This window comes from Solanum tuberosum, unplaced genomic scaffold (genome assembly GCF_000226075.1).
Source record: "Solanum tuberosum cultivar DM 1-3 516 R44 unplaced genomic scaffold, SolTub_3.0 scf00262, whole genome shotgun sequence".
Lineage (NCBI taxonomy): Eukaryota > Viridiplantae > Streptophyta > Magnoliopsida > Solanales > Solanaceae > Solanum > Solanum tuberosum.
In genome coordinates this window covers 87663-101611 of record NW_006239186.1, presented here as the reverse complement: position 1 = coordinate 101611, position 13949 = coordinate 87663, and the positions used below count along the sequence as shown (strand labels likewise).

At 34.6% G+C, this 13949-nt stretch overlaps 1 protein-coding gene across 1 annotated transcript in view; it reads left to right on the top strand.

Annotated features, from left to right (window-relative positions):
- The window catches only part of LOC102599637 (ribonuclease 3-like protein 3), a 2810-nt gene extending 1913 nt beyond the window's left edge, over positions 1-897 (top strand). The window contains exons 3-4 of the mRNA XM_006357879.2: positions 219-365; positions 460-897. Of these exons, the coding sequence (XP_006357941.1) occupies positions 219-365; positions 460-738 (426 nt within the window). The 3' untranslated portion in view covers positions 739-897. The remainder of the gene's footprint in view (positions 1-218; positions 366-459) is intronic.
- The last annotated feature ends 13052 nt before the right edge of the window (positions 898-13949 follow it).

Genomic DNA, 13949 nt, shown 5'->3' with positions numbered 1-13949 from the left:
GTCTTTTTGCCCCCACCCCCTCCCTGCTCCCCTCCCCTCCCTTTTTTCCTTCATCTAATCCATTAATCTAAGATTTTTCTAATATAGTAACTGCAAATAGAATTTTTTTTGAATTGAATCAAACTAATTTCAATTTTTACCACCAAATTGAATACCGAAAAATCAAATCGAACCAATTAAATATCTCGAAAAGTTCATATGTTTGTTGTTTTCTGTAGGTGGAAGAATTCAGAAGTGCTACGTTGGAGTACCCATTGCATTCATTAGGTTGCATTAATCCCCCTAAAGTTCTTGCAGATATAGTTGAAGCCTTAATTGCCGCAATATATATCGACTGTAATTTCTCCATTGATATAACTTGGCAGGTGATTTTATTATTCACTATACATATATATATATTAGCTTATTGTATCTTTGGGGGTGTCTATTGACGAAATACAATGTATTTTTTGATTACAGGCAGTAAAAGATATGTTGCAGCCACTAATAACTCCAGAAACACTTGAAATTCAACCAGTTACGAAAATTATGCAGCTATGTCAAAAGAATAAATTGGAGATAAACATTGTTGATAATTGGGACAAAACAAGGGAATTTGAATGTTTTGTCGATGGAAAATCTGTTGCAAAGGGAAAATCTAGTCAAACTAAAGACACTGCAAGGAATAGGGCGGCATACAATGCATATGAACAAGTTATCGAAAATTTGCCTATGAAAACTACAGTTAAAGATCACTAAGATCATTGATCTTTTGATGTCCATAAATTTTTCCTAAAAAATTTCTTATCGATAAATCAAATTTCGATCGCTCATCGTTAAAAATAGTATTTCATATCTTATTAGTTGTTCTAATGAAATATTGTATCGATTAATGAAAAATGTCACAATTGGATAAAATATTGTTGCTTATGGAGTACATTATTGTAATTACTTTTACTTGGTCGTTAAGAGTAGCCATTGACTAGATTAACTTAGGATAATACATAATACTCAAATGTTAAATCTTATCAAACACAAACATACACTTCGATTCTTTTATGACGTTTTATTTTCATACTATACATCAATTTAAATGGCCCGTTTCAAATCTATATATATAGTAAAGTTGGGCATAAATAACGTGACATGACATTTTTTATGGTCTAAAAAAATATTCATCTTTTATTTCATTTTTTTAATTAATCAATTTGTTTAATAATTAAACATAATTCTATCATATTTATTACATTTAATTATATCTCATGAATTATAAAAAAATTAATATTTGTTTGTTTTCCCTACTTAAATAATGTATATCTTTTCCATCTCTTCTACCTAATTGTTATTGCTTAACCAAATAACAATCATCTTTTGAGCGGTTGGATATCATTTTTTGTTTTCTCTCTCTCTGTTTTTTAATTAGCATGTCTTCGTCTCCTTTTTTGATTGTTTCCTTCATTTTTATCGATCACGTGCGTTTAATAACAAAAAAAAAAGGAGATTATAGAAAAGGTAATGTGGCAATATGACCACAACTTTGATGAAGGTCATAAATATATTGTTTGGAATTTTTTCTTCATAAGTATATGTAAAATTGATGTGAAATAGTTTCGGCAAGTGATATAATGCAAAATCAATGAAAAATGGTTACATTGAGTGTTTTTTTCTTTTTAGGGAAAATTACATAACTAAGCTAACATACACAGTTGTTAATTATGGTCCATAACTACAATTTAATTTAATTATAAATAACGATTATAGCTCTAATGAAAATGGCTACAAGGTGGTTCCACATTTTTACATTTGTATCAAAATGTGTAAGTCTCCTCTTTCACCTTTTATACAAATTAAGACACTCACCCTCTCTTATCATGCCCACTAATATATATTCTAAAATCTCTCACATCCCCTTAAATTACTCAACCACATTAAAATTCAAAATTGAAAAAATTTATTCATCTTTCCGAATCGTGTATACTCAAATCCCAGTAACCTCCATCCATTTTTTTTGGTTTGTATTTTTATATTTTTTTGATTTTTCTCATTATTTCATTTTTTTTTTTTATAAAAAAAGGCATTGCTTCTGAGTAGATGATTGCATAAAAGAAAAAGAAAGTTCTTCTAGTAATAATGGCTCAAAAATACATGGAGAAGATGATTCTGGTGCAATGTACAACAAGAGTCTGAAGATTTTGAGATATTTTTAATTTTATTTTAATTATATATGTATAATTAAATTCAATAGTTTTTTTTGGTATATGAGTATTTAATTGGTTTGCATTTTGTCTTATTTATATATATTACATAATTTTAAGCCATAAATGTATAAAACAACGATCATACAATATATCTTTTATAGTTATATAATTCCAACATTTGTATATGTACTAGATGGATAATGCCCGTGCAAGCACGGGCCAATATTTACCTGAAAGAGTTGGTAATTCCTATCCTATAACAGTTTTGCCATCATCGAGAAAGTTAGCAAGATAAAACAAACGCATTTTCCTCAATAAACTTAGGAGCAGGTGTGAAGAAAGATACAATTGCAAGGAAAAATGAACCAATTCTATAAGTGCTTTTCAAACGCCTTTGTTGTGCAGCAACGCTATTAGAAAGCAGCTATTTGACTACAAGTCATAATTTAGAAACAATGAACTAGCTTAAGATGTACTCATCACATCTTCTAAAAATCTTCACAAATTAAAGAACCAAAGTAGTCAAGATTTTAATTAAACGCTCATAACGATGCACGTGAATTTAAAGATCAGAGTCGTCTTTCTAGGTAAATAAAAAAGATAAAGTTATAAACTTTCAAGCAACGGACAAATTGAATTTGTAGGTAGAGGAAAAACTTCATAGTAGCAACAACAAAGATTTAAATCAAATCAATGCTTACAACTTACAAGCAACTTATCAACATTAAGGGAGTACTTTTTTTGAGAACTCTTCGTTTTCCTGCAAACTCTCCGTTCGCCTTGAATTTACGACATTGGAGATCATGATAATATCAAGGGCATAAGCATATACCACCCAGAATCTTATTAACCTCTTTGGTCGTTACACCAATAGAAAATCTAAGAGCGAATCCTACCCGGAAGGAAGAATATGATGAGAAATTGGTTCTTCGAAAATACAAAAACAATGGAAAATCAAATTAAAGAAAATACCATAAAAAATATACTCATTTTCTAATCTGAAACAGTCTCCATGTATGAGAAAAGACATGAATTCGTCCCTATTGTTATTCAGACACAGATAAATAAAGAACCGACAATAATTACAGTAGGAAAAGTCGAAGAAAAGAAAATTCTCAAACATAATAATTAATGAGATGATATTACATCTAAAAGCCAAGAATTAAAGCTTATCCAAATCCGGAGAAGACAACAAACTTGAAAGCAGGAGCGAAATGGTAGATGTTTTTCAGTTCACATGATGCAGTGGCTTTCTATTCTGGATGTTCTGTTTTCCATGGATTTTGAGGAGTTTGCACAGACAATATAGAGGTTGATGTGATGGATTCCAATTCTCTCTTTTACGGACACGTAAGTAAACCAAAGAATTGTAAAAGTCAAAACTAACCTTATAAATAAATTAAATGAAATGAAGCTGCCATGTTGATACCAATTCCTACTCACTCTTCTAATATAGTATATAGTACTACCTCCGTTCCATTTTATGTGGCACCATTTTCTTTTTGGTCAGTCTAAAAAAAATGTCACATTTTCTTATATGGTAAGTATTTAAAGGTACAATTTCTTTTTTATTCTTGTTGATCCCACTTAATCTTAAAACAATACTCTAATACATTTATGAGAAGAGAGAAAGTGAGTCTACTTTTTAAAGAGCAATTTGGTAAACATTTCAAAGTCTTCATTTATTTCTTAAATTTCGTGCCCAGTCAAATGTTGCCACATAAAATGGGACGGAGGGAGTAGAAAGAATACAATTAATGTGGTGACTGCCATAGTGCAACAAAGTACATCTCGCTTGTCATAAAACGAGAAATTATTGTACGTGATATGCACCGTTTCCACCATTTAAGGATAGAGTCTGTTCATGTGGAGATTACTGGTGATCTGAATGATTGAACCTCATGTTTGGTAGAAATCAGAGTAGATATATTACTAAGTTAAGATGCTTCAATACATTGTTACAGAGGGGTGGCATTACAGTATGCCTACTATTGTTATGCTGGTAATGAAAACTAGTACTATTACATAGAAAATAGAAAACCATTTCTTTCCATTTTCACATACACACACTCCACTGATCAGTGAAGGAAATACTTCACATACATACACACACTGAATGAGAAAGTCTCACTTTACTTCACTGAAAGAAAAAACTGTTAAGAACCACCAAATATGGATAAACTATATATTGTATTACTACTTTATGACTGGAAGTTCATGAGGAATCTTGAAATGAATTTCTCCGGTTGAATGCTGAAGCAGCGACATTTACATCATATTATTTGGAAAATAGAGAATCATTTTAGAATCGATGAGCTTGGGCGGTCAATATCTATACTTCAAATTCAATCTAAACATGGTCCCCTGTAAGAGAATATACACCTAGGAGGTGGCAGTGAGGGGGACATTGACGCGGATCTAGGATTCTGGACCACAACCCTTTTTGTTTACTGGGTTCTGGATAGATTATGCAATAAAAACAATTCGTCTTGATAATGCTAGTGAGTTTACATCTCAGGTATTTACTGATTATTGTTTGTCCATTGGAATAACAATTGAACATCCTGTTGCACATGTTCATACTCAAAATGATTTAGCAGAGTCATTGATTAAAACGTCTTCAAATTGATAGCTAGACCATTGTTGATGAGGACAAAGTTGTCTGTTTCGGTTTGGGGGCATGCTATTTTGCATGCAGCGGCACTTGTGCGCATAAGGCCAACCAATTATCATGACATCTCCCAATTGCAATTGATTTTTGGTCAAGAGCCAAACATTTCCCATCTTAGAATCTTTGGTTGTGCGGTATATGTTCCAATTGCTCCACCACAACGCACAAAGATGGGTCCCCAAAGAAGGTTGGGGATATATGTTGTGTATGAATCTCGTTCTATTATAAAATATTTGGAACCTAGAACTGGAGATTTATTTACGGCAAGGTTTGCTGATTGTCATTTTGATAAATCAGTATACCCAACATTAGGGGAGAACAAAGCAGTTGAGAAATGAGATAGATTGAAATTCACTTTCACTGTCTCATCTAGACCCTCGAACAAATCAATGTGAGCAAGAAGTTCAAAAGATAATTTATTTGCAGAATATTGCAAATCAACTGTCGGATGCATTTACTAACCTTCCACCGGTTACTAAATTAAGTTCGAGTTGATGTCCCAATAGGACAAAATGTTAAGGCAAATGAGTCTGGACCACACTTAAAACGTGGTAGACCAATTGGTTCCAAGGATAAAAATCATCAGAAAAGGAAAGAAATAAATGATCAAGATGCTCATAATATGGAGGCAATTTCTCATGAAGAGCTCTGAGACATAATAAATGATGACACCAAAGAGGAGGTCCATGTACCTGAAAATAATGAGAATGAGGAAATCTCTATAAATTATGTCTCGAACGAGAAAAAAGGTGGAATCGAAATAATATTGTGGTGGATAATATTTTTGCCTATAATGTTGCAGTTGAAATAATGCAACAAGATGAGAATTTGGAACCAAGATCTGTCAATGAATGTAGACAGAGAAATGATTGGCTAAAAATGGAAGGAAGCAATTCAAACAGAATTGGCTTCACTTGAAAAACATGAAATTTTTGGACCAATAGTCCGAACACCTGAAGGTGTTAAGCCAGTGGGGCACAAATGAGTTTTTGTGCGAAAACACAATGAAAATGGTAAAGTCGTAAGATATAAAGCATGACTTGTGGCACAAGAATTTTCGCAAAGGCCTTGCATTGATTATGAGAAGCCATATTCTCCAGTGGTAGATGCAATTACCTTCAGGTATCTAATAAATATGACAGTTCATGAAAAGATTGAAATGCATCTAATGGACGTTGTCGTAGCCTATTTATATGGCTCACTAGACCACAATATTTTTATGAAAATCCCTAAAGCACTAAAAGTGCCTAAAGCATATAAAAATTCAAAAGAAGTTGTTCAATAAAGCTTCAGAAATCCTTATATGGATTGAAACAATCAGGGCGAATGTGGTATAATCGTCTTAGCGAATACTTGTTAAAGGAAGGGTATCAGAATGAACCTTATTTGTCCTTATATTTTTATACGAAGGTCAAAATTTGAATTTGTAATAATATCTGTTTTATGTTGATGACTTGAACATCATCGGAACTCCTAAAGATCTTTCAAAAGTTGTTGAGTGTTTGAAGAAAGAATTTAAAATGAAAGATCTTGGTAAGACAAAATTTTGTCTTGGCCTTCATATTGAACATTTGACAAATGAAATATTTATCCATCAATCTACATATACTGATAAGGTTTTGAAGCGATTTTACATGGATAAATCACACCCATTGAGTACCCCGGTGGTTGTGAGATCTCTCGATATAAATAAAGATCCATTCCGACCCCAAGAAAAGGATGAAGAGATTCTTGGTGATGAAACATCATATCTCAGTGCTATTGGGGCACTAATGTCTTGCCAACAATACCCAACCAGATATTTGCTTCGCAGTAAGTTTATTGGTGAGATTCAGCTCATGTCCAACAAGAAAACATTGGAATGGTGTTAGACATCTATTCAAATATCTTCAAGGAACAATTGATATGGGGTTGTAATATTCTAATGCATCCAAGTCAGAATTGATCGATTATGCAAATGCGGGATATTTGTCTGACCCACATAAAGCTAGATCTCAGACATGCTATTTATTCACATATGAAGGTACAACTATATCATGGCGTTGGATGAAGCAAACAATATTGCTACTTCTTTAAATCATGCAGAGATAATAGTCATTCATGAAGCCAGTCGAGAGTGTGTATGGTTAAGATCAATGACTCAACACATTTTGCAATTATGCAGTCTTTCTGTGCAAACAGAGATTCCAATAATATTGTATGAAGATAATGCTTCTTGCATAACTCAATTAAAGGGAGGATATATCAAAGGAGACCGAACAAAACATATTTCACCTAAGTTCTTTTTCACACATGATCTTCAACAAAAATGGTGAGATAAATGTTTAACAGATTCGTTCGAGTGATAATCTTGCAGATTTATTCACTAAGGCATTGCCAACGTCAACATTTGAGAAGCTAAGATATAATATTGGAATGCATCGTCTCCAAGATATCAAATAAGTTTTTCATCAGGGAGAGTAAATACGCGTTGTACTCTTTTTCCCTTAGCCAAGGTTTTGTCCTATTGGGTTTTCCTGGTAAAGTTTTTAATGAGGCAACACTCAAGGCGTATTACAAGATGTGTGTACTTTTTTTCCTTCACTAGGCTTTTTCCCACTGGGTTTTTTCTAGTAAGGTTTTAACGAGGCACATTATCTATAAATATCCAAGGGGGGGTGTTACAAATCCATTAAATGTGTGGATGTTTCTTTTCAATCTACACCTAACGTAATGTCCCATTTAATGTATCAGTTAAAGAGCTTCTAACGTATTTTCTTAACATTGTAAACATGTGATTTCTACTAACTATAAAAGGGCATGCTTCACCCTTGTGAATGACAACAAAAAGAGATAAAAGAATACTCTCTACTCTATACTTCTTATTAACATTTGTCTTCCATTTCTTGTTTAGTATTTTTGTATTTTGCTCATATTTTAGAACAATTAAATGATAATATGTTTTTCTTGATCTACGAGGGTTTATTGGACATGAACAAATTGGGTTGTGGGGGAAAATACAAAAAGTATAAATTATACATTATTTTCGATCTTTTTGATTTGAAAAATCAGAAACCGAAAAATCAAAATTTAAAAATATTGAATTGAAATAGATCAAAAAATTGAAATTTAAAAAATAGAAAAATAAAATCAATTCAGTGTGTTATTTTAATTTTGGCGAAATGGTCTGATGGACTCTTATAATGTATGTGTTTGTATTTTGGATCTTTCAACTTAGAATTTTGTCAAGTGAACCCTCTAACTCAATGAAACTTACCATTTTAAATCCCTCTGACCTTTGACTAGGCTTATGTGGCAACTTAATTAATGAGTTGGAACAAACACGTGATTCCACGCGCCAAAAGAGCGTAGACCTCAGAATTTTGATTAAAAATAATTAAAAGAAAAAGGAAATTAGAATAAAAACAAGAAAAAATATTAAAAATAAATGTTTTTCTTCTTTCTCCCCCCCCCCCCCATCCCATCCCAAATTATTTTCCTCTTCAAACATCAGTTTCCATGTTCTTCCCCACCAAGACTCCCATTTCTCTCTTTCTCCCCCTTCCCCGCTCCTTTCCAATCTCTTCTTCTCTTTTTTTCCCCCCTTTTTATGTTCCCCCAAATTAAAAAAGAAATTGTGCAAAAAAATTTGAACATAATCAGCAAAGGAAAATTAAAAAAATTGGTGGGATAAACATAGTTGTTGAAAGACATATGTCTAATGAGTATCTTAATCACTTTTGGTGTCAAAATTGTTCTTGATTTGTCGTTTTTTTCATTTTTCTAGGGTAAAGTGACAAGATCTGGTAGTTTTGAATAGTGAAAAGTAATTGTTGAATATCTTTATGAAATTAGATGAAGTGTATTCTGTAAAATTGTATGCAAATATTAAGATATATTAAGGTATTTTAATGGTAATTCATTGGTATCAATGGAGGAAAGAGTTTTAGAAGTTGCTCAAGTAACAATGAAGGGAGTAATGGAGTGAAAAAGAAGAAAAAAAAATATTTTTTTAAAATTAAATAATAAATGACGTATCATATAAAATCTGATGTGGATGATGACATGTCATTTTCAGTGGGTGTTTGAAGTTCACACAAAGCCAAAGGGATTTAAAATGTTGAGTTTCATTAAGTTAAATGATTCAATTGACAAAGTGCTAAGTTAGAAGGTCTAGAATACAAACTCATACAAGTATAAGGGTCCATCAGACCATTTCGCCTATCGAATAAGTTTCCAATGGACCAAAATTAAAAGATATTTAATGAATTGAATTTGTTGTTACTTACTTGTTCTTTAAATAAATTAATTTGATAACGTAAATGATTGTGCAAATTATATTTGATGGTCACTCTAGTAAGTTTTTCAGTATCTAAGTTGACAATTCTCAAATCTGTGAGATCCTCCGAAGATAAATCAGGATAAGCAAAATAATATTCTTTTGCTATCATCAGACTCAGAACCGAATCACCTACGTCAGAATATCAATTAGTTTATAAAATTTTAAAAAAGTAATGATTTTAGTTAGACTCGACCATCAAAATTTGTTGCTTACCTTGTAACATCTCGCAAATTGAAATAACTAGGAAATAGTTAAAAGTTGGGGAAAGAATCATTTTTGGAAAGTATATGAAAGTCCGGAAAATTGTGAAGTATGTTAATTGAGTTTTTGGTCAACTTCCCTTAACTCCTATCTCAGGATGAGTTAGGTGTATTTCCAGATATGGTTGGAAAGCTCTTAGAATAACCTTTCCAACACTGCTGAGTTTGTGCGATTTCGAGTTTGTATGAGTGAGTTATGCCCATTGGAAGTTGAGTTGTTTGGAATAAGGAAAGTCAAATCCGGATTTTGGAAGGGTAATTTAGTCTTTTCCTTACCTAATTATTCTAATTCTTTTTTAGGAGTTAATTGGGGTAAAATCAGATTTTAGTCAGTTTAGAAAAGTTGAAGTTTCACGCTAGGGATTGGAGAAAAGAGAAAAGAGGAGAAGGGAGAAGAGAAATCAAGATTCGTCAAGATCGTCGAGATTTGCGTGTGGATTTCGTCAAGGGGGTGATCCCTACAAGGTATGTGAGATTCCATAGCATTGGGTTAGTTCATCCACGCGCCAACCATAATTAAATTCAGCGAATTTAAGTATTTGAAAATTTAGAAATTGTGTTCTTGAAGAACATTGTTGAAAGTTCGTTTGAATTTCTAGTGGGTTGTGTTGTTGGAGTTTCTTGCAATTTGATTCATATTTTCGGGTGTAATTTCAGTTTGAATCTATCATATAGTGAGGGTATAAATGATTCTAAGTGTTTGGGGAAGGAACCATTGAAGTTTAGAGGGTTTAGAGATGAAAAACGAGCCAGAAAAGTCGTTAAACACCTGGGGATAGGGGTGGGGCGTCGCACCAGCCAGCGCCCCCCAGATCAGTCTCTGAATATTGAGGGCTGGCGCCTTGCGCTTCTCAGAGCGCCAAGGACGCTAGTTCTCCCCATTAATTCCCCACCTTTTCATACTTGTTCCTTAGCAATGTACCTATGTTTTCTAGTTGATTCCAATACTCTAAGGTACATTTAAACATCATGAAATCATCCATAAACATGAGATCATGAACCTTGAATCCATAATCCAATTCAAGAAAAGTTGGGATCAAAGTCAAGAAGTTAAGAGTCAAGTCTAAAAGTTAAGAAGTAAGTCAAGAGAAGTTCATAAAGTTTTTCCAAAGTCTTTCACAAACATTTTAACTTTGTTTTAAGATTAAGTTTCAAGTTAAGCAAAGAGTAAAGAGTTGAATTCATTTCTCAAAAAGCTATAAGGGAACTAAGTAGTTCCAAGAGTTTAAAACTGTTTTCATATTTGAGCAAGAAAGGGAACACTGATTCCAAGAGAGCTTTTAAGATAAGTTTTGAGTAATTATCTCAAACCAAAGAAAGAAGTTTGTTTTTAAAACATATGAGCTAAGTATATTTTGGGAGTAGTATAGAGAACCGATATAGGGATGAGAGTTCATATTTACTCAAGTCTCCATAAATCATGTAGCCATCATGGGTAGTAAAAGATCACACTTTTTAGATGACTCATTAAGATGATTTTAGCATAGACTAGTGGATCCACTTAGTGAAGGCGTCCTATATGATGGTAAACTATATGACAGTTCTGGCAGCGTGGGCAAGACATTGTATCACCACTTAGGCTCATAGTAGTGGTTGTCGGTTAGAAAAACTCCCAAAGAAACTATATTACTTTATTATATGAGTAAAGTTGAGTTTGTTATTGTATTTTCTTTAATGAACTAAGTTGATTTTACTGTATTATAGAGCTTTCCATATATTGCATGTGTTTCATTGGCTTATTATGAGTTAAGTTATTCATGAGTTTAGAAGAGCCAATGTAAGTGTTTCTTTCAAAATCTTTTCAAGCCTATGTTATGTTAGCATTTCAACTCGCGTACTCGTACATTCAATGTACTAATGCCAGTTGGCTTGCATCGTCTTATGATGCAGGCACAAGTAACCAGGATCAGCATCCAACACCTCGTTGATTAGGTTCAGCATTTAGAGTCAGTTGGTGAGCTTCCTTGCTTTCCGGAGGGCTCTTTTTTATCATTTTCTTTCTTGTTTTCAATTATTAGGATGATCGGGGGTCCTGTCCCGACATCCCTATTTGTTTAGAGGCTTCATAGACAGATAGTTATAGTTCTATTCATTTCAGTTGTATACGTTTAAGACTCGAGTTGCCATTTTGGCTAAGCTATTATTTATTAAGTTATGCATGAGTTATATTTTATTATGTTTAAGTCTTCCGATGAGTAAGTAAGCTTGGCCAAAGGGTCACTTGGGGCCAACAATGGTTCTCGAGTGCCAGCCACGTCCGGGGTGTATGCTTGGGGTGTGACAAACTTGGTATTAGAGCATAGAGTTCAAGAGTCCTAGGGAGTCAATGAAGCCGTCTGTAGAGTCCTAGTTATCGGTGTGAAGAGCGCCACATCTATAATTTGGAGGCTGCATCACTTAGAAAATATTCTCACTTCTTTCATACTCATTTTGTGCGTTAGAATTTAATCTCTATAAATTTTCTTCCAATTCGTGTTTTTGCGTGTCTTTCAGATCATGCCTCCACGAAGAGCTGTCAGAGGTCGTCCGGCTATAAGGAAGATTGAACCACAGGAACAAGGGGTACCTAATGCACCAGAAGTGCAACCCCAAGGAGAGGTCACCAATGCTGTGTTCCGTGAGGCCATTCGGATGTTGAGCCAAGTTATGACCAACCAAGCTGGGCAACAGAGAGAGAATCGTCAGAAAGTGGCTCATACTTCTAGTGTTCATGAGTTCTTAAGGATGAATCCTCCAACCTTCACTGGTTCGAGTACTACTGAGGATCCAGAGAACTTTATTGAGGAGCTGAAGAAGGTATTTGATGTTATGCATTTTGCTGATACTGAGCGAGTTGAACTGGCTTCATATCAACTGAAGAATGTTGCTAGGACTTGGTTTGACAAGTGGAAGAGGGGTAGAGCTGATGATGCACCACCTGCGAGTTGGGCATGTTTTGAGGAGACTTTCTTGGGGCGTTTCTTTCCCCGAGAACTAAAAAAGGCTAAGGTACGAGAATTCCTCACACTGAAGCAGGATTCTTTGAGTGTTCATAAGTATGGGTTGAAGTTCACCCAACTATCCCATTATGCTCCGGAGATGGTTGCGGATATGAAAAGTAGAATGAGCCCGTTCGTTGCTGGGTTGTCCCGTCTATCAAGCAAAGAGGACAAGACAGTTGTGTTAATTGGGGACATGGACATATCAAGGTTGATGGTCTATGTGCAGTAGGTTGAGGAAGAGAAGCTGAGGGATATGGAGGAATTCAGAAATAAGAAAGCTAAGACAGGGAATGAGTCCGGGCAGCAGAAAGGTAATGTGAACCGTTCGTCCTTTCAGCAGAAGCAAAAGGGTCCTGCTCCATCATCTGCTAGTGCACCTGCACCCAAAGGCTAATGTGAGTATAATGTCCAGAATTCACAGAACTTCAGAGCTAAACCTGCACAGTCTCAAGGTAGTGTGGCACAAGGAGGTAATTGGGCTCCTACATGTGCTAGGTGTGGTAGAACCCACCCAGGTAATTGTCGTAATGGCCAGACAAGTTGCTTCAAGTGTGGACAAGAGGGTCACTTCATGAAAGAGTGTCTAAAGAACAAGCAAGGTAGTGGAAATCAGGACAATAGGGCCCAATCTTTATCAGTTGCTCTACCAGACAGGGCTGCACCTAGAGAAGCTACTTTCGGTACGGGTGGAGGAGCAAACCTTCTTTATGCGATCACTAGTCCCCAAGAGCAAGAGAACTCTGTAGATGTTGTCACTGGTATGATCAAAGTCTTTGATTTTGATGTTTATACTTTGCTAGACCAGGAGCAAGTTTATCTTTTGTGACCCCTTATATTACAAATAATTTTGATGTTCTTCTTGAGAAACTCTGCGAACCCTTTTGTGTTTCTACACCTGTTAGGGAGTCTATCCTAGCTGAGTGAGTTTATCGTGATTGTGTCATTTCCATCAATCACAAAGACACCATGGTTGATTTAATTGAGTTAGACATGGTAGATTTTGATGTCATTCTAGGTATGAATTGGCTTCATGCATGTTATGCCTCACTTGATTTAGAACTCGAGTCGTTAGGTTTCAAATTCCTAATGAGCCAGTCTTAAAGTGGAAAAGTAGTTCAGTAGTACCTAAGGGTTGTTTCATTTCGTACCTTAAGGCAAGAAAGTTGGTTTCCAAGGGGTGTGTCTATCACTTAGTCCGAATTAATGACTCTAGTGTTGAGAATACCTCCTACTCAGTCAGTTCCAGTAGTAAAAGAGTTTCCAGAAATCTTTCCTGATGATCTACCCGGAGTCCCTCCTGAGAGATAGATAGACTTCGGTATAGATGTTCTTCCAAATACTCGTCCTATATCTATTCCACTATATAGAATGACACCAGTAGAGTTAAAAGAGCTTAAAGAGCAGTTGAAAGATCTCCGAGATAAATGTTTCATTCAACCAAGTGTCTCACCTTGGGGCACTCCGGTCTTGTTTGTAAGAACGAAAAATGGTTCCCTTAGGATATGTATAAATTACCGTCAGTTGAACAAGGTTACCATC